Source organism: Cylas formicarius, unplaced genomic scaffold (assembly GCF_029955315.1).
Source record: "Cylas formicarius isolate icCylForm1 unplaced genomic scaffold, icCylForm1.1 PGA_scaffold_7__23_contigs__length_41026272, whole genome shotgun sequence".
NCBI classification, from domain to species: Eukaryota; Metazoa; Arthropoda; class Insecta; order Coleoptera; family Brentidae; genus Cylas; species Cylas formicarius.
In genome coordinates, this window is record NW_026844352.1 from 13,511,947 (window position 1) to 13,533,687 (window position 21,741).

At 36.1% G+C, this 21,741-nt stretch overlaps 1 protein-coding gene across 1 annotated transcript; it reads left to right on the top strand.

The window, feature by feature from the left end:
• The first annotated feature begins 42 nt into the window (after positions 1–42).
• LOC132704641 (uncharacterized) lies at positions 43–15,964 on the top strand. The gene is made up of 5 exons (XM_060674775.1): positions 43–1,022; positions 3,779–4,120; positions 4,169–4,420; positions 13,488–13,828; positions 15,388–15,964. The coding sequence occupies exons 2-4, from the start codon at positions 3,919–3,921 to the stop codon at positions 13,799–13,801; spliced, it is 768 nt and encodes a 255-aa protein (XP_060530758.1). The 5' UTR covers positions 43–1,022; positions 3,779–3,918; the 3' UTR covers positions 13,802–13,828; positions 15,388–15,964.
• The last annotated feature ends 5,777 nt before the right edge of the window (positions 15,965–21,741 follow it).

A 21,741-nucleotide genomic window follows, 5' to 3' on the forward strand; every position in this document is an offset into this window, starting at 1 on the left:
AGAGTTTTTTACACAAACTAACCAAAACTAACGAAAACTATTTCCTGACGTTTTCGTTTCGGTTCGCTATATTAAAACTCCTTCACATGAACAACATAAGTTTCGTTAAAATTTGTTTTAATCGAGATTATTCTTTGCGAAGTAGTGGTTGTCTGATAATGCGGATATCAAGTACAACCAGGCAGCCAATCTTACCCATAGATTGCTGTACTTACAGGTTTCGGAGACACTAGTGTGACGAATGTAAGTGCTCGTTTTCTCTAAAACCCACAAAGATGTACCAAGTCTTTCGCCACTTCCATGAAATCGTTTTAAAATCAATGCATTTTCCTTTTTCATACACGTTCAACAAAATACAACAACAAAACTAATTACCAGCAATTGTGCATATAGCACATGCAAATGATACAACATGAACCTTTTCATATTACTACATTGCTCTTTATTTCAACTTGGGTGGTTCTATATTCATTTTCTTCTTTCTGGTTAGAGTCCTTCAGATCACAGCCCTCTTCATGCATACTTTCAAAACAAATCCGTTACCGTATCATTAGGGACATACGTTTTGCATTACGATCAATTGGGGTCGTCTCGGAACAAAACCAGCAGGTTGTATCGGTGACAAGTGAGATACAACCACAACTTCCTCCATCCTCGCAATTTTCGGGTCATAGTGTTCGACCATCGCCGCCATCTGGATTGCAACTAAATAAACTGCTTAAAAAATAAGAGAGTTAGGAAATTTTTATGATAATGCTTATGTTTAGCAACGAGGCGGCCCTAACCTCTATCAATTTATTATGGGAATAGCAACGGTACCGAAAAACCGTTGCTCTACCAGTACTAGTACCTTTTCGACAGGAGACATAAGACCTACGCTCAGTGGTTATTGTCCGGGTGTCACGCTTGCATTTCTCGACTCTCTGGCGATATTCGTTAGAGTTCAGTTGAAGGTGTTGGAGCACTACTCCAAGGAGGAAGATGAGAAAACCCACGACAGCCTGAAGTTGTTGTGAGATACAGTGAGTAGTAGAATCAACTTGTTATCTTAAGATCTCCAACAGGTCAAATACAACATTCCGTTTAAGATGCCAGGAGTTTGCAGCATCCCATGTATATCCACTAGGCTTAAAGAAATGAAAGAGCCTAAAGACTACGACGAATAAACTCATAGTTGCCGAACACAATCACGAAACCGGACATCAAATTTTTTTTGATAAAACTAAATTTCTTGCATGTACCTAATCAATTCTTCTATCAACGAAAAATCCGAGAATCAATGGAAATCTATAAGCAACCAAATTATCTTAATTACCACTCACGGTATGGGAGTCCGCGCGACGAAGTAAAAAAATAATGAAGAAATTAAATCTGCTCATAAATGAACGCAAACGTCATTATCTTTTTTAAAGAATAAACAATTTTTTTTGCGTCTATTATTTTTACGAAAATAATGCTTTTCTTTAGGCAATGACTTTCGAATAGCCACTTTAATAGCAATTTCAATTATGTAACATAGTGCGGGTCACTGACTTACCGATTTGGCTTAATTGGCAGATACAATTAAAAACTGAGTATAAGATTTAAAGTATTGAGCTTGGCTCTACATTGTCTGAAGGCAAAAGCAGGACTTTTGTTATTGGATGTCACATTTTAATAGGTCAACCTTTCCCTTCTTGGTGTACATTGTACAAAATAGACTCAACAAAAATCGAACTTAATAAAATAAATAGAAAATAGTCGAAGCCCTAAAAAATACCTTTAAAATTTAAGGACCTTATTTACAAGATTCTTAAATTATGAATGTTCCCAAACGGCAAGTACTGTATTATATCATAGAAATCCAATAATATACAGGGTGTCTCATTTAAAAAAAGAATTATTTTACCGTTCTTCATTATGAAGCAACTAAATTCAAAAACTACCAAGGTTAAAAGAAAATTCCACCTTCTCATAATGAAATTATTATTTTTCGTGCCAATGTCTCATGAATTTAACCGAAAAAATATAACGATTTAAAAATTTAAACAGCAAGGTCATTTGCAATATTTTCATTTCCAGCATTACAGCTTTGCTATACCAAAAGGACTATTATTTTATTATTTGCAATTCGATTCTATCAGGACAAACTCACTTTTAGGTTGTGTTATGTTCCATTTTGTTTACCGGCTTTTAATAATTTTATGTAAGTTTAATATTTTGTTTTCATGTTTTAAATTTTCAAGTAAAAGGTCTAGGTTGACAGGCGATTTTACTAGTACTAGTAGTTTTCAGCAGTAGAACCTAGCTTATGTTGCCTTGGACGCATATAATAAAACATACAATTACCAAACCGAGGGGAATATTTTTTTTTATTTTTCAGAACAGAATATAGATGAACCAGATATTCTAGTATATCTGACATAAGATCAAATAAATGATATATGTCAAAATATTGGAGACAAAATGAAGTTACCAATAAATAAAAAAAACAGACAAACAAAAACAAATAAATTAATGAAAATAAACTTATATAAACAATTATAATGAAAATTATACCATATCGTTACTCTCATCATTTGTTGTATTCTTGTATGTATATCTTATTAAAACAAATTAAGTTTGTATTTGTAAATTATTACAGATTTATTAGAAAATTTATCTCAACAAACTTTTGAAACGTAACTTTGTAGGTAGGTGTATATTCCCCAAAACGATAGTTTAAATATCTTATCAACACGATAGGAACATGTATCACTTTTTAAACATGTGTAACTATATTTTATTTCAGAATTTGTTGCATTTAAGTTCCCGAATCTTCTTCCATGAGAGAATATTTAAATTTAAATTTTTAAATAAATTTCAAAGGACACAATATAATTTTAGGAATCATTCTAAGGGAATTTGCCCCAAGAGCGCATAGATTTTGAAGCAACTATTTGCTAGTGTTATTAGAAAAATCTTAAGTTTTAAGTGAATAATACCTGACCTTAAACCAATTTTTAATGATCTTGAGCCAAATTAATTATGAAGTTATGAAAAAAGTGAAAGGCTTGCTTTAAATTTATATAACTTTAGCTGCGAAAATTCGATCATTCATTGGATATTGTGACAAAACTGTAAGTTAATGCCTCAATTTCATATACTTCTAGGCCAAAGATGATGGACCACTTGCCCCAATTTTGTTTTTGTATTGGATCAAAACCTTTTCATTTCAAATGCATAACGTCAAATTTCTTCATATCTTCATAATTAACCATTAAATCGAACTTTTTCCAATCACTTTATAATAATGTGATGAAATTTACGAAGTAGTTTTGTGATAGTCCCTATTGCCAAAACTCTTTAACCATACAGTACTTACATGCACTAGCGTCCAAACGGTGTTTCCCGATTCCCAAAGGAACTAGCCACATTTCGCGATATCGTGAATAATTGCAGTCCCTATGATTACGGGCTTCTTTGTACATATATTAAAATCAAATGTGAGTTTTTCCCTTAAACGTATTATTAGGGATACCGTTTTTTAACTATGCAGCAAAGCAGACACAAGCGTATCAATGTTTCTGTCCGTTTTGACAAAATAGGCTAAAAGAACTTGCGTATCACCAACCGTCCTTGTACAGGTCGTTTGTTTGTAATTTTCGAAATACGATGAAAATAAACTTAATAAATATTTAATATAAATATAAAAGTCACATCCGCGTGACATTAATTTGCAAACAAATGAATAAGAGCAATTTCTCCTAAAATAATTTAAAATGAAATAGATGATATTTAAAATAATGTTTTTTTGCAGAATATAAACACCTTTTACAATTATTAGTGTGTCGAACTCTCGGACACCCTGTTAAAAAAAATACCGAAACGCCGCTGAACAACCCCCGTCATTCGCGACCGCTGCTACATAAAGGCGGTCGCTTTCGCACTTGCTCAAACATGAAGGTGGGCAACTATTTCACGCACGTCAGGAGGTTGCTGATGGTGGTCGGGATCTGGAAAGTGGAAAGTTCCGACATCTTGTTTTTCGGGAAACGAATCTACCAGGTCTACTCGCTTTTCTTCCAATTATTCTGCTATTCGGCGGCTCTGTCGTTGCTTATCGAAATACCTTCGTTGGTGAAAACTGACGTGGCGGCTGGTGAGGATATCAGCAGTAAAAAAATTTGCCCATCGGCAAAGCTTTCAGTTGCAGCGATGGACAACGCAAACAGATTCACCGTGTACATCGTCATCATAATTAAAATGATTGCTTGGCAGACCAGAAGGATGGTAGACCTGCTCAGAGTACTCTTGGACCAAAACCAGGAGATGCAGGAGGCCTCTCGCGTCGACCTACACATACGTCGATTGTATAGAAAACACGCGAGGTACAATCACAAGCTCATGTTCGTCCTCGTCAGCTCTGGGACGGCCATAGCGATCAGCATCGCTGCAGTAGGTAAGTTTTCCGTGTGAAAGATGGAAGTATCTAGGAATTATTTTGCAAAAATATGTTTGCATAAAGTTCAAGCCAAAAAATTACTAAAAGCAGGAAATTAGGCTATTAATTTCACTTGAAAAAAGTAGAATTCCATGTGGTAATACATATTTCATCAGTATTGGTGGAAAACCTCATAAGAAAATTCCAGATAGATCAGTGAAACACCAAAAGTGCATTTTTTGTTTATGTATTACTGGGCCTTGTGCGCTGTCGATGTCAGTTAAGACCTTAACTTTTATTCTATTTTTATATTTAAAAGAAACTTCCACAGGCTTCTGTAATAGTTTTTATAAAACTTCTGGCGTCGGTTTTTATTGACTCGAACTAGCTAACGTTTCCTCAATCATCCTGTTGGCTTCTTCAGAACTTGACTGGGACTGGAGAACTTAAGAAGCCAACAGAATGACTGGTGAAACGTTAGCTAGTTCGAGTCAACAAAAACCGACGCAGGAGAAATCCAGAACTTTTATGAAAAGTATTGAATCAAAATATTCTTAGAAGCCATTTGGCATTTAAAAAAATGGTGACTTTACATTGTGTCGTTTGAGACATTCTTTTATAAATCCTGTAAACACGATATTAACACCAGTTTTATTATTTTATATCGTGTTATAACAAAGTTTTTAAATTTGCTTAATGTCTAAAATAAAAAATTATTATACATTGCAAATGACATATAATTTTATGAAAAATTGTGTGTGGCGGACAATTTGAATCCAACTAAACTAACCAAAACCGGCAAACAATCGGGAAATGTTTTTGATGTCCGTTATTATCTTTATGTCAATTAATTTTTAAAAAAATAGCTGAATGAAATTTGAAAGCGTTGAAATTTTAAAATATTTGAAACGCTGTCTTCTGTTCCTCAGAATACATTATTCCTGCGAATCATATATTGAAACTAACTAACCAAAATTAACCCAAAACAATTCAGTAATTATTTACATTTAGATGCCCATCATGAAACCGTTCGTTCGTAAAAATTCTGAGCCCAAGTTCACCGACAGGCCAACTACTTTTCCTACCACTCGCAACATAAACTAGGAACCAGCGAGAATAACGAATAATATAAGGTAATTCTGATTCTACATGAGTAAAACAGATTAGTATATATCTTACCCCGAAACATTTTGACCTGTATTTTAATTTGTTTTGTCTACAAATTGAATTTTCTCCATTACTTAGTTTCCTTTTAGAGAAACGTTTTATAGACTTGAGATATTTTTTTCGTGTCGAAAAGGAATTATTTTAAAAAGTAAAAATATTGACACGATTATAAAAATACTTAATTCACATTAAAAAAAATTTTTTTGGCAGTTTTTTTAATTTCATTTGTAACATTATTTTTTGCGTACCCTGTATTAATATTTATCGAAATTTCTTATGAAATTCGTTATTCGAGTCTTTTGTCTACAACAAAACATACTCAAGTGAAACAATAAATGCTTCCGAATTAAGAAATTGCCAGATATTTTAAGTATTACAAACGCAATTTTTCGCATAAAAAATTAAAAATATACAAAACGTTTATGCGTAGGTATAAGTTGATACTTGCCCACGGAAAATGAAACTCTCTGTATACACAACATTCAAATAAATTGAAGATTTGTAATACCCCAACTAATTTTTGTGTATAACATTTGCTTGATCTCCTATAGAAACAAGATATTCAGAAAAATTAAAGATCGAATCTTAATACACCAATGCCTAAACACCACCCTTACATTAAAAAGTCCATTTGTTGAGATCAAACAATATTCAAATGCTCTCTTAAAAGCAAATTGCTACTCTTTGTCTATTACAAAATTTAAGATTTCCTTTCTTGTGATACCTTTTAAAACGTATTCGTTGTTTGTTATTGACTATATATTTGGTATTTATATGTTTTTAATTAATTAACTATATTACGTGATTTTATATTATTTATATTTGCATTATAATGACAATATGCAACACTTGTAACTCAAGTCTTATGGAAAAAGCTATCTTTATATTTAGCCTTATGTTTCTTGATTTTTGATTCATTGAAAATCGCTATTATTTGTACACATTCTTATATTTACCAAAGCGTGCTTAATTGCAAGACACTCATTTTCCGAAATTTTCATATTGGTCCGCAAGAGGAATCATCAAATTGCCTCTTCACCCATTGCATCTTAGATTAATATCCTTTTCCCTTATATTTAATAATAGTCAATAACCTTCATATTTTAAGGACCTTTTGAATTATGAAATGAAATTAAAATATCCTACATTCATGTCGGTTTAATGACACTTTTGACCACAACATTATTACTAGTTCGCTACACAAGGAACCGTTCTCCAAGACAGTTTATCGCGAATACAAACATCGTTCCCGATTCCCGATATATATAATCAATAATTGTAGTCCTTGTGATTACAGATCTCTTTGTACATACATTAAAAGGGAATTTGAGGTTTTCACTTAACGTATTATTACGGAAAAAGTTCTGCGATGCGGCAACACGCATTGGCGTCGCAAAATCTTTTTTCAGCGTCTTATTTCAATCATGTCACATTTAGACTTTGTAAAAAAATGGATTCCAATCTGAAACTTTTTCCCCGAATTGACGAGGCGTTAACTTATGGCTTTTCTTTATTTAAACCTCCAAACTTGATATTTAATTAATACGATTTATGTTTATTTGTATAATAAGTTTAACTTCCAAAAGGGCCCTTCGACTTATGTTCCAAGTAGAACTCTGATACTTTGGTGGATACTCCTATGGATGCTTAGAAAATTGAAAAATGGATTCCAATCTTAAATTTTTATCTTGAATTGACGCGGCATTAGTTTAAAAATTATCTTTATATAAAGCCCCTAACTGGATGGATCTTTATGTAACACGATTTACGTCCGTCCAACTAATTTAGTCTTCATTAAGTTTCAAAGTTTCTTGCTTTTTGAATAATAAAGACGCGACTACAGCAATACCAGATATCCCTTGGCTATGATGAAATTTTCAGTTTGTTGACTATAACTCGGACAACTTGTATATAGTGAAATAAACTATATTTTTGGGATATTTCCCCTCAACTTGCGCATCTTCTAGTATAAGATTTTTTTCATTCGGATATGGCGTTATTATATTGTTTACATTTATATACATTTTTTTAAATGTTTCGAAAATTCCGATCCCGTCCAGTTTTAATAGGTTTAATCTGGTAAAGGAACTCTAAGTTTCAGCTGAATTTTAACTCGAAATCTCCTACCTGCCTTACTAGCTATTTTCCTAGCAAAAACCATTAATACCCGACAAAATAGCGACCCATTTCTGATGGGCTCTGTATTGTGCCTGCCGCTGCGCATCATCTAGTATTAGTGTGGAGGACAATTTGAATCTCCTACTTCCAACCGTTCGAATATTATCCGGCTTCAAAAACTTAATGAAGGTCAGTTACGAAGAACAGACAAGGAAAAACAGAGAACAGAAAAAAATAAATCACGGTGAGCGAAGATTCTTTCACGGAATTGGATTTCATCGGTTTTGTGAAAGTAAGATGACCGTGTGCTGCATTCAGTTGAAACTTATCCTGAAAGTAAGGTTAATTATGCACGAAATTTTAATGGAGCGGATATTTCCTAATCAGTATCTCCTATTAAAAATATGGTCCCCTCTAATCATTTTAAGAATGAAGCTTTATCTGGACGTGAAGGCCTTATCAATATTTTTATTGAACATTACTTTTTATACGAGAATCCTCAGTTGATGATAGACTGCACATTTGAAAACAACTCTCATTTCCTTCCACAAAAGCTTAAGAGCTTGGATTGCTAATTCGTTATTTTATTGGAAGTTAGGGAAAGAATGTGGTTGCTTGAAGGAAAACTGCCCTGGCGTCATTATGTACCTGTTACTTCTGCTTTCTCATGTTTACTAGTACTCTTACGTTGTTAGCTTTCTCCATCCATCATTTTAATATGTATTATTTTAAATTTGTAATGGCAGCACGTGTCACTTCAATGCAAATTTTTTATCTCTGGCATTTAGCAACCAACAAATTAGTATCATCTGCATTGTTGGTGTCAATTGCTGAACGGCTTACCTGCTCGTTTTAATTTTGGGGTGAAAGAATCTTTATAGGGCGCGGCTGGGCTCCCAGAGCGTTTGATTTAAACCCAGTGGATTTTTTATTCTGGTGATAACTTAAACTTCTGGTGTAAAGGTGCATAATCTTTTAGATTCCTCCTGCGTCAGTTGTCTGAGAAGGCTACTGCAATACTATTTACAAAAATTCTTGATTCCTTATGTGTCGGTTGTTGTTAAATCGAAGTTGTTGACGTTTCGCCAATCATCCTGTTGACTTCTTCGAGGTTAACTGTAACTGGTTCGCATTTTACTCTGTATCTGATAATATATATTGTTTGAGGAGAGATGACCCAAAGAAGGGACATAAACATTGTTTCGGATGACTGATTCCCAAATTGATGACATGTAAAGACCTGAGTCGCGGTTAAGGTTTTTTGAGCCTAGTTCATATTTTTTCTCCCGTCTCTCCAATGTATTCTTTGCGGTACATGCAAGAAATGCTGTAAACAGAATTTTGCCTTTAACGGATCGAAGTGTTCGAAGATTTGCCTTCTCTATTGCTTTCTTTTCGAAGTAAATCATGAAGAGTTTGGCAATCACAGGTGAGAGAGATGATCCCATTGCTGCTCCATCTATTTGTTGGTAAATTTTCCCGTTGTACATAAAGTAAGAGTTTTTCAGGCAATGTCTTGACAGATCCATTATGTATGGCGGAAGATCTTCGTTTTCTTCTATAAGCAAGAGTGCCTCTTCTACTGGAATACTCGGGTAGAGGGATTTGACATCGAAACTTGCCATAATGTCGTCCTTGTCCATCCTGAGAGAACCTAAAATCTGAGTGAAATGTTCTGAGTTTTTAACATAGGAATCTGCCTTTTCCACTATAGGCTGAAGTGCACTGGCCAGATGTTTTTCCAGCTTGCATAATGGTGAGTTAAAGGCGCTTACGATTGGACGCAGGGGAACCTCGTCCTTATGGATCTTGGGGAGCCCGTAGAATTTTGGGCAACGACTCGATTTTTCCCTCGGAATAAGTTTCTTCTTTGTATCCTCGTTTATTGATGAATCGAGAATTTTGGACTTAGTTGTTTTTTCCAAATATGTCGTGGGATCTCTGGTGACTAGTTTGTATATTGGGTCGTTCAAAATATCCTCCAATTTTGCATTATAATCCGACGTATTCATGACGACAGTGGCATTTCCTTTGTCTGCTGGCATTATTAGAATGTTTTCGTTTTTGTTTAGATTCCTTAAGGCTTGCATTTCTTCTCTGCTTAAGTTTGGTTGCGGTGGTTTTGACTGTCTTAAGACTCTGGCGACATCTTGCCTAATTAACTCCGCATCTTGTTCGTCTATGGTGGAAAGACTTGCTTCGACGTTGGAAACGATCTCTTCGACGGGTACTCTTTTTGGAGCTATTGCATAGTTAAATCCTTTATTCAGTGCGCTGACTTCTGTATCGGAAAGATGGTATGCTGAAATATTATGAACTGTACTGCTTCGGTTTGTATTTGGCATTTGTCCTGATTTTTTGGAATTTGACTGAAGGATTTCTAATTTCTTCCACAGTTTTTTTGACGTGATGTCCTTGTCTTTCTCAGTGCGCCATGATGTTAATAATTCTATGCGGTCCCACAGCAACTGATGGATCTTGTTGCTCAGTTTCAGGTGGAGTCTGAAAAGTTGTAGCTCAGTCTCACTAATTTCGTACCGGGTCCGCCTGATCTGGTCTTGGAGTAGGGCCTTGCTAGCTTTGTCCAGGATAGCTTGTGTCTTTCTGGTGCGTGTGTGATAAGACAACCTTGTAAATGTTGGCAGCAAGTTCTGGTTGCGGCAGCTTTTAAGAAAATTCAAGTTGCACAGCGAAATAACCCTCCTTTGTCTTAGTTTTTCATAACACTTGGTGGCTGTAAAGGTCTCCTTGCCGTAAAGGTGTATGATATTCTCACGTATTGATTCACGGATGGAAAAATGTGATGACACTATATTCCGGGATATCATCCGTTCGCTCGTTGAACTCCGACTGGAATCCTGCAAATCCTGCATCCGACTCGAATCCTGCAGACGTTTCGCCAAAATCTCACTTGGCATCTTCAATGCTCGCGCTCCGAAAACACTTCGAACACTGGGAGGTTATCGGCGGTGCGTGCGGTATTTATACTCTGCGCCGGAGATGGTAACGGTGCTGCTTGTGCGTGGGGGGAGGTGGCTAAGCCCCCTGAATTGTCGCGTTGTCAATTTCGCCCGATCGTAGTTGCGATGTCCCCGTTGGCTGCTGCGCATCGCTCTGCTGTTTGATTATCGTTCTCTACGTGTTGGATAAATGCAGAGCGTCGTCTCTCGTATTGAGGTGTCCGGACTTTTCTATTTCGATGGCCTCTCGTATAATCCTAGTCCTAAAATCAGGAATATTAGCTATTTGTTTGCAAGTGCCGAAATCAATTTTATGGCCTGTATGATGTTGGTGCTGAAACAAAGCAGATGTTGTTTGTTTGTTTCTTATGGCTAAACGATGTTCCTCGAGCCTGGCTGAAATCCTTCTGTTGGTCTGTCCCACATACGTCAGGCTGCACGATCCGCATGCTACACTGTATACTCCTTGGTTTTCCAGAGTAATTTTTTGTTTTGGGTTTCTTAGTATTGCTCCGATGGTATGGTCAGATTTGTATGCCGTTGATATGTCGTGTTTCCGTAATATTCGGCCGATTTTCTCAGTAACCCCCTTGATGTATGGCAGGACAGCGATCGATCTTCGTTGGGTCTCGTCCTGCACACTCTGCTGCGGCTGTTGTTGTTTACTGATTGCCTTGCTGATGGTGCGCCTTTGGTATCCGTTTTGTCGAAGACAGGTACTAATTTTCTTCAGTTCTTTATCTCTGTTCCTCTCGTTTGTGAACCTGAAGGACCGAGCAATTAATGTATTTGCCACTGCCTGTATCTGTGATGGGTGGTGATGAGATTTAGCGTTCAGATATCTATTAGTGTGTGTTGGTTTTCTATAGACAGTGTGTTCCAAGTGTCCATCTTCGGTCCTTGTGATGTGCACATCTAAAAAGGGCAGACTGTTATCCTCTTCAAGTTCTATTGTGAATTGAATCCTTGGGTGAATGGAATTCAGATGATCTATGAATTTCAAAAGCTCCTCCTTGCCAAAAGGCCATACAACAAATACGTCATCAACGTATCTTGTCCATAGTTTTGGCTTCAGATTTGCCTTCTCTATTGCTTTCTTTTCGAAGTAAATCATGAAGAGGTTGGCAATCACAGGTGAGAGAGATGATCCCATTGCTGCTCCATCTATTTGTCGATAAATTTTCCCGTTGTACATAAAGTAAGAGTTTTTCAGGCAATGTCTTGACAGATCCATTATGTATGGCGGAAGATCTTCGTTTTCTTCTATAAGCAAGAGTGCCTCTTCTACTGGAATACTCGGGTAGAGGGATTTGACATCGAAACTTGCCATAATGTTGTCCTTGTCCATCCTGAGAGAACCTAAAATCTGAGTGAAATATTCTGAGTTTTTAACATAGGAATCTGCCTTTTCCACTATAGGCTGAAGTGCACTGGCCAGATGTTTTTCCAGCTTGCATAATGGTGAGTTAAAGGCGATTACGATTGGACGCAGGGGAACCCCGTCCTTATGGATCTTCGGGAGCCCGTAGAATTTTGGGCAACGACTCGATTTTTCCCTCGGAATAAGTTTCTTCTTTATATCCTCGTTTATGAATGAATCGAGAATTTTAGACTTAGTTGTTTTTTCCAAATATGTCGTGGGATCTCTGGTGACCAGTTTGTATATTGGGTCGTTCAAAATATCCTCCAATTTTGCATTATAATCCGACGTATTCATGACGACAGTGGCATTTCCTTTGTCTGCTGGCATTATTAGAATGTTTTCGTTTTTGTTTAGATTCCTTAAGGCTTGCATTTCTTCTCTGCTTAAATGTTCGAAGTGTTTTCGGAGCGCGAGCATTGAAGATGCCAAGTGAGATTTTGGCGAAACGTCTGCAGGATTCCAGTCGGAGTTCAACAAGCGAACGGATGATATCCCGGAATATAGTGTCAGCATATATATATATATATATATATATATATATATATATATATATATATATATATATATATATATATATATATATATATATATATATATATATATATATATATATATATATATATATATATATATATATATATATATATATATATATATATATATATATATATAATATGTTTTGTTTTAGTCCTTCACGGATGGAACTATGTGTATTGGTGGTAATCCGGGTGTTCATCCGTTCGTTGTTTGACCCTGGAGTAGGATTATTCGCCTGACGTTTCGCCAAAATATCACTTGGCATATTCAGAGGCCGCGCTTCCATGTCACAGTGTTCGAAGTGTTTTCAGAGCGAGAGCATTGAAGATGCTAAGTGAGATTTTGGCGAAACGTCTGCAGGATTCGAGTCGGATGCAGGATTCCAGTCGGAGTTCAACAAGCAAACGGATGATATCCAGGAATATAGTCTCATCACATTTTTCCATCCGTGAATCAATGCGTTAAAATAATATATATATATATATATATATATATATATATATATATATATATATATATATATATATATATATATATATATATATATATATATATATATATATATATGGATGGATTCTCAAATTTTTCTTTGGTAGAAGAATTGACTTTATATATTATAGAGACAGGAATAAAAATATCAAGTAGGCTAAAACAGCATGAAAGGTTCTAAACACAACGACAAATAAACACATCAAATCTTTTTCGATAAAGAAAAATCTGAGAATCCATAGAAATCTACGCTTCCCTCGAGCAATATATAAGCAGGTACAGAGTAAAATGCGAGCCAGTTTTAGTTAAACTCTAAAGGAGCCAACAGGATTAAGTTTATCCCAAAAAAAACAGACAGATTGATATGGTATTGTGGAATAACACATTTTAGGGTTTATGGAAATTTATAAATTCATGCAATCGCCGGAAAGCGTTAACGCCACAGAAAAGCCGCTACCCAACAGGTACTGGTATCCTTTTGACCGAAACAAAAACTACGTTGTCGCCTTGGTGGACCAAAGCATCAGACCGACGCTCAGTTGTTTGTGCGCGGGTGTGACGAGCGCGTCTCTGAACTCACTCGCCATATTCGTGAGGGCTCAGTTAAAACTGTTGCAATACCGTTTCCATCACTTTCATCAGCGGGAAGAAGAAGCATTCGCCGCCCTGAAGCGGTTGTGCGTCAAACATCAACGCGGCATTTGATTATCTCGTGCGTTCTAACCAATAGCGGTAAGCTGGGATAATATTTAGGGACGTCGCCAATAAGCGAAGGTCACCCTGAATTATAATATTTTTTTTAATAATTAATTAACATTTTTTTTAAATCAAAATAAACATTGATACCTAAATTTTACGATTTAGGGTTGGAAACGGCTATGGTTATTTTTCATTTTTTAGTTGATTAATTATGTTTCACTATATGGAGATCTTGGAATCTATTTTCTATATAGACTAAAACTAACTAAAAATATTAAATTCATGAATAGGTTAAGAAAAAAAAGCATTGAATACATTTCGTCGCACTAGAGATTTGGGACGCTCGAATTATTACAAACAACTTAGACACTTGGCCACATCTGTCGTAAGGGATGAAAGAAAGCATATCTTAACTTCAAATTTCAAAAATCTTCCTTTGAGCGACAATGGAAAGAATTGAAAAAACTAATATCTTGAATTTTGAAGAAATACTAATCTAATTACTGGCTGTTGCCCTTTTATAATTCTCTAAATTACTTATTTAGTTAACTGCTGTGTTCAAGAATCGTACTTTCCCCAAAAACTGGAAGCTCGCAAATGTTATCCCCATACCCAAAGCTAACAATCCAACTGAATTTAGCCACGATACATCTCAATATTACCGGTACTCTCAAAAGTTATAGAGAAAGAAATTGGATCTCAAATTCTCCATATCTAACAACCAATCAGGTTATCTCATATAGACGGTCGGGATTTAGAAGAGGTTATAGCTGTGTGATGGCTTTGACTGATATTATGGATTTGTTAACTATACCTGTTCATAAAAAATAATTTTTCAAAAAGCGCTTTTCCTATCAGATTGCGTTTATAAGTAATAAATATACCCAATCCATCGGCTCATTCAAAATACACGTGATATTTAAATGATGCTTCACTAATTAACTAAGCATTTTGCTTAAATAAAGAAACATCTTTTTTTCTATTTTCCTGAATCCCTGTCTTTAATTATTGTATTTAAAGCTAATATGAAATGTTGTAATATGTATTATTTCTTTGTTATAAGTTTAGTTGGTTTCAACGGTATCTTCCTTTGGGAAGGAAGCTGCGCCAATTTCTCCTTTGCATAGCTTCACATAACTTGGAATGTACATACTATTATTTGGAATAGTAAACATTATTATTATTATCATTATTATTATTTTCAACGGCACAGATTTGATCGACGAGCCCGGTGAAGTTGGCCTAAGTACACAACTTCAGTTAAACAAAATTTTACAAACATTGGAAATATTTACGTAATGGCGCAAAAACGTAATTGCCCTTATATGCAAGGAAGGATAGAAATCAATACTCTGTCAACTATTAGACTCTAACGCTCTTTAATACAATAATGAAACTACTCAATTCATTCATTGATCTGAACAAGGCATTCGACAGGGTTCTTCTTTCGCATGTCATAACACAGGATGATGTACTATGCCGATGATACTATTTCCAGAGACAGCTACACAAGTTTTACGAAATAAATATCCATAGAAAACACTAAAAGCGTATTAGTGCTAAAGCATAACATTGCAAAGAACAAGTTTTAGGTATATGCGTAAGGATCTGTCGAACCGTCCTGACCCAGCGAAGAACCTCGAAGGTCAGATCAACAAAGCAAAGCGTGATGGGCTGTTTAAGGCACATAGTATGAATATGCATAGAGACAGCAAATTTAAAATCTATAAGACCTGCCCCAGGCCGATCACGTCGTACGGAGAAGAGATCAACGAAATGAAAAGAATGTTTCGAGGAGCCGAAATGAGGAGTCTCCTGACTATAATGGACAAAAGAAGAATTTACCGAACCAGAAAGACTGATATTAGGCAACAATGTGTTGTGTAAGACTTCGTAAGATGAAGAGGGTAATGGTACTTTCACGTAAAAAGGATGAACTTCAAGGGAAACCAAACGAAGGATCTATACAAAATACGTCTGAGGAAATGATACAGAGGAATCCAAGAGATCAACGGAAATAAAAATAAGAAGAAACAGCATCTTTGATTTGTAAGATATTTTTTTTATCGTTTTGATAGTTGCACGGCAATGTGGAAAAAGCAAATCATTAGATCTGGCAAGCAAAAAGTGACGTCCTCCCCTGGCTTACCGTTCTTGAATCTCAGGTGTTTTGGGGTGAAAAACTGATTTTAGATGCACCGTCGAGTTCAGCGAATCGCTCAAATACATAGTGATGCTAGATTATACAGTTTGCTCGGCTACATTCGCGCTGGTGATCCTCCAGATCGCAACGGTAAGTTATCGTTACCCTACATGATTTGCGTTTGAGTCCTTTATTTCAGGGCGAAGACGTAATAACTAGTTTGGCCGTATTATCATTCATCACGCTTCAATTGATCGCGTTTTCCTGGAACTGTAACGAAATCATACTGCAGGTGATTGTGATCGATCGCCGTAGCAGGATTTTCAAGACGTCTCGACATTTTCAGAGCAAGGAATTGACGAACGCGCTGTTCGAAAGTCACTGGTACGATCAGGATCAGGCTACCAAAGTGTTGGTCCACATAATGATGATGCGGTGTCAGAGGCCTCTGAGCGTGCACATTGGTTGGATGGGGGTGATGGATCTGGAAGCCGGAATGTCGGTGAGTATCGATGGAAAATGTGAAAACGAGAGGAAAGTTTCAACGTTTCAGAGGCTGAAGCTGGGTTATTCCTACACCTCTATCATGAAGAACTAATTCTAGTGTCATTCGGCTGTAAACAAACAAATATACTGCGGATATTGAGCGTGGACAATTATATATATTCCAACAGTAAACAATTAACATACTGCCACTTGAAATTTAGATTTTTTTAAAACAGCAGGTACTCCATCAATGTAGAAGAATTGCTTCGTTTTCCTTCAATTATTCATATTTTTTATTATATGCAGTAGCTCTCGCTCCTCCATGTATCCATTGGAGCTTGAAAAAAAACACCCTTTTTGTCTGCTCTCTGTTCTCCTAAGTCTGTTCTCTGTAATGGATCTCTGAAAGTTTTCGAAACGCGGTAACATTCAAAATTTGGATGAACGAGATTCAAATTTTCAACCGTTCCAATACTGGGCGATGCGCAGCGGCGTTCAAAATATGGAGGCGATTCGACAATTTGGGGGTTATTTTTTTTTCGCGGAAAATCACAATGAAACGACGTTTTGGAAAAGTAGCTAGATGGAACCTATTTAGGATAGGCGGGATCGAAACTTCCGAAGTATTTTGCTTTAAATTTTTGCGTTTTTTTTTTCGCTGCCGAAAAAACGCAATTTTCCAGAATAGGCACGAGGTTTGGGGAAATCACTTGGAATTATACCTTTGCTACTGCCGTTTAAATTGTAAGGGTGTCGCTTGTCTGCTTAAATTTTGTAAATTATTGCATCTAGTGTTTTTCACACAAACTAACCAAAACTAATGAAAACTATTTCCTGACGTTTTCGTTTCGGTTCGCTATATTAAAACTCCTTCACATGAACAACATAAGTTTCGTTAAAATTTGTTTTAATCGAGATTATTCTTTGCGAAGTAGTGGTTGTCTGATAATGCGGATATCAAGTACAACCAGGCAGCCAATCTTACCCATAGATTGCTGTACTTACAGGTTTCGGAGACACTAGTGTGACGAATGTAAGTGCTCGTTTTCTCTAAAACCCACAAAGATGTACCAAGTCTTTCGCTACTTCCATGAAATAGTTTTAAAATCAATGCATTTTCCTTTTTCATACACGTTCCTTGCTTTGCGATTCAACAAAATACAACAACAAAACTAATCACCAGCAATTGTGCATATAGCACATGCAATTGATACAACATGAACCTTTTGATATTACTACATTGCTCTTTATTTCAACTTGGGTGGTTCTATATTCATTTTCTTCTTTCTGGTTAGAGTCTCTTCATGCATAGTTTCATAAGAAATCCGTTACCGTATCATTAGGGACATACGTTTTTGCATTACGGTCAATTGGGGTCATCTTGGAGCAAAACCAGTAGATCGGTGACAAGTGAGATACAACCACAACTTCATCCATCCTCGCAATTTTTGGGTCATAGTGTTCGACCATCGCAGCCATAGTTTCTGTGGTGGGCGCCAGGTACTACCACTTCTATTTCTTTGCGGTACCGGTACTAGTACCCTTTCGACAGGAGACGTGAGACCAACGCTCAGTGGTTATTGTCCGGGTGTCACGAGCGCATTTCTCGACTCTCTGACGATATTCGTTAAATTCCAGTTGAAAGTGTTGCAGCACTACTCCAAGGAGGAAGATGAGGAAACCCTCGACAGCCTGAAGCTGTTGGGCGATACAGTGAGTAGTAGAATTAACTTGTTATCTTAAGATTTCCAGCAGGTTTTATTTTAGATATACTGTAGCGTTCAGTGAAACAGAATATTTTCTTCCTTTGAAATGACTGAGATGCTCTCGGACCTCCGAGAGTGTGTTGTGGGTTCTACGGAAGTAAATAAGGCACAAAATTTGATAACTACCAAATTTTTACTGAACGTAACACTTCAAATTTCTAAGGAAACAATAATAATCACGGGATTTTCTTTATCCCCAGGAACTCCGTCCTGTGGAACGTCTTCCACCCGTCTCCCCACCCTTCACGAACCGACTTTTTAACCGGGGACTGCAAATATCCCTTGTTGCCGCACTTCACTTTTAATCGCGCACCACATTACCCCCCTATTAAAACTATACATGTGGTTTAACAGATGCTAGAGTTTTAATACCGTTCTAGCAATTAAAATAAATGACAATGTTCAAACAAAGAAAACAAATTATAATTATTATTATCATTAAATTCTAAGTGGCTAATGATGCAAATTTGCTTCAGGCATGGGTTTAAATTTCTTTAAATTTATGATATTATGCGGACCCAAATATTGTCCGACATCGTTGACCAATAAGTAAGAATTTGACCCCTTCCTTTCAAACACCTTGTGCGGACCTTCGTATAATAGGACAAACTTTTTAATTTCTGCATTCTCAGCTGACGACTGAGCATGGGTTCGAACTAAGACTAATTCCCTTTGATTAAATACAACAGATTTTTTTTCTTTATTAAAAGCTAATTCCTTGCGCCTCCTTTTGGAAAGTAAGCGTTCATTGGCTAATATCCAAAACTGAGTCAAATCATTGCACGGCTTTTCATTGGAAAACAGGAAATCTAAAATACTCATTATATTATTGGGTTCGTGTCTACCGTTAAAGAGGAAACTAGGTGTGAAACCGGTGGCTTCGTGGACCACATTATTTATACAATGTTCTACGTTGCCCAATACAGCAGCCCATTTAGTATGTTTAGCAAAACAAAATGTGCGACGAAGACGGCCAATTTCTTTATTGACTCGCTCTGTAGCGTTTCCCTGTGGAAAATATACCGAGGTGAATATTTTCTTAGTTAGTTTAGTCACAATATCCTGGGCAGAGGCTTTGCGTAACAATTGTACATCCGGAACTGTTAAATCGGCAAAATTTTCACAAAACATACGTTCATAGTTTACTAACCCGAGAAAACCCTTAAGTTCGCGAATATTTCGCGGCTTTGGAAAAATTTTAATAGCTTCTATTCGATTTGGATTTATTTCTATACCTTTAGGCGAAATTATATGTCCGACAAATTCAGTTTTAGATTTAGCGAATGCGGATTTTCGCAACTTAATTGTCAAATTAGAGTCGTAAAATTTCTCAAAAATAGCAGATAAGTGTTTTAAATGAGTTTCAGCATCTGGGGAAAATATTAAAATGTCATCAACATAAACAAGAGTAAAAGATAACACTTCGGGTCCGAGTAATTTGGACAAACCCAGTATAAAACTTGCCACCGAAGTCAATACACCAAAAGGCAGAACATTAAAATAGTATGTTTGATTATTAAATAAAAATCCGGTAAAACACCGATGTTCCTTACGAATTGGTATTTGCCAATAAGAAGCCGTCATATCCAAAGTCGACAAAAATAGCCCACTTTGAAAACGTGACAACAATTCGTCCATTCGCGGCGGGAGAATGTGAAATTTTTCCATTTTACTGTTTAAAAATCGAGCGTCCAAACATATCCGAATAGATTTGTCCTTTTTTATCACAACTGTTAAAGGCGATACATATTCTGTTTGTCCCTGTTCAATAATACCCATTTCTACCATTTCATCAATTTGACGTTTTATCTCAGCGCGGTACGCCAATGGAATTGGGTAAGAAGCTTTAAAAAATGACGTGGAGTCGCGCATTTTTATTTCGTGTTCATATTTCGTTTTTAGTCCGGGCATTTCAGAGAAAATTTGGCTAAATTTGCTTAATAGTAAATATAATTTATCTTTATGTTCTTGATCAATTACGTCTGATTTGTTTGCTACGTCTCTTAGTTCTAAATCTGTATAAAAATGTCGTTTCTTTTTCTTATCCTGCAATGAGTGAAGATGAATCTGATTTTTATTTTGTTTTTCCAATTTAATTGGTATTTGCATTGTTCGAGTACCAATGCAAATCAACATTCGGTCAAAGTCTACTTTGACCTTCTCCCCCCTCATCCAATCTGTACCTAAGATTAAATCCTGATTTAACGTAGGCACTACTATACCAGAAATGTCAAATTTTTCTTTTACAATTTCAACTGGAAGTAAAACCTGAACTTTTACCTTAATACTTTTTCCCCCAAAAGCAGCACAAATGTTCATATTAGAGATTGGTAATATTGGTAAATTTTTATTACACCCCTGTAACTTTTTAAAGAAAGATTCAGATATGACTACCTGAATCAACTAATACGTCTATTTTCTGGTCAAATATCAAAGTTTCAATTATCGGAGACAACATTTCTTGTTCCTCTGCGGAGTCATTTTCATCTCCGTCACTCAAAAGCTCCTCGGACTTAGTTAAAAATCGAACATTTCGGTTTGCGCTACCGTCCCCTCTCACATTATCATTTTTGGAATCTCGCGCATTACTCGTATCTTGATTTTCCTGTCTACTCGGTGCTGAATTTCAACTTTGATAATTATTAAAACTAACATTTCTAACATTTTCCCCTGATCTACGTGACCTTTCTCCCTCAAACGTATCATCTAATTTCCTTAAATAGCATTCGACTTCATCTATTGTTTTCAAACCCGCAATAAATATCCCTCTTTGTATATCGGCTGAAAAATATTTTACGAGATATTCTACTAGTTGACCTTCGGGTAGGTTTTCAGTTAAAAACGCGGCTTGGGCTACTTTTTTCAAAAAATAATCAGCTCGGTTACCTGATCTGAACTCGCCATATTTAATTTCGAAGAATAACTCGCGCTCTTGATTGATTCCCCAATATCTGTTTTTAAAACAGTCACTAAACTCTTCCCAATTTTTAAACGAACTTTCCTTAGCGACCCCCCAATCTACCGCGGAACCCCTCAAGGTCGTTAAAGCCAAAGAAACCTTACTTTCCTCAGAAACTTTTGCATCGTTTAAAAATTGCGTCAATTTTTTTTAAAAAATTATTGGATGTACGCTACCATCCGGATGAAATGTCAAGTTCGAACCACCCAATTCACGCCACAAAGATATGTAATCTTTGTCGTTAGTCGCAACTTGTGATTTTTTAACAGAATTTGCCACCGCGTCGGCCAACTGCGCCATACTAACTTGCATTTGTTTCATGCCATTTTACCATTTTACCATTTTACCAATTTGCTCACGACATCTTCCAAACTCGATTTTGGAGTCCTAAACTCAGCCGATTCGAAATCATCGTCATCTATTTTTCCACTTTGTTGTTTATTACATTTCTTTTCATAAGGCATTTTGAAGTAAACAGTATAAAAATTTTCCTTTCAAACAACCACTTAGTTATTTATGACGCAACCCAAAATGTATCTTACATAAATTATTAACGGTAAGAAAGAATCAAGTTGGTATATATAAATATCAA

What these genes read in the sequence shown, in the direction of transcription:
- LOC132704641 (XM_060674775.1), top strand. Translation starts at nt 3,919, where the DNA reads ATGAAGGTGGGCAACTATTTCACGCACGTCAGGAGGTTGCTGATGGTG. An exon ending in GAAAACTGACGTGGCGGCTG is followed by an intron (nt 4,121 to 4,168) that starts GTGAGGATATCA and finishes CAAAGCTTTCAG; the next exon opens with TTGCAGCGATGGACAACGCA. An exon ending in GATCAGCATCGCTGCAGTAG is followed by an intron (nt 4,421 to 13,487) that starts GTAAGTTTTCCG and finishes AACACATTTTAG; the next exon opens with GGTTTATGGAAATTTATAAA.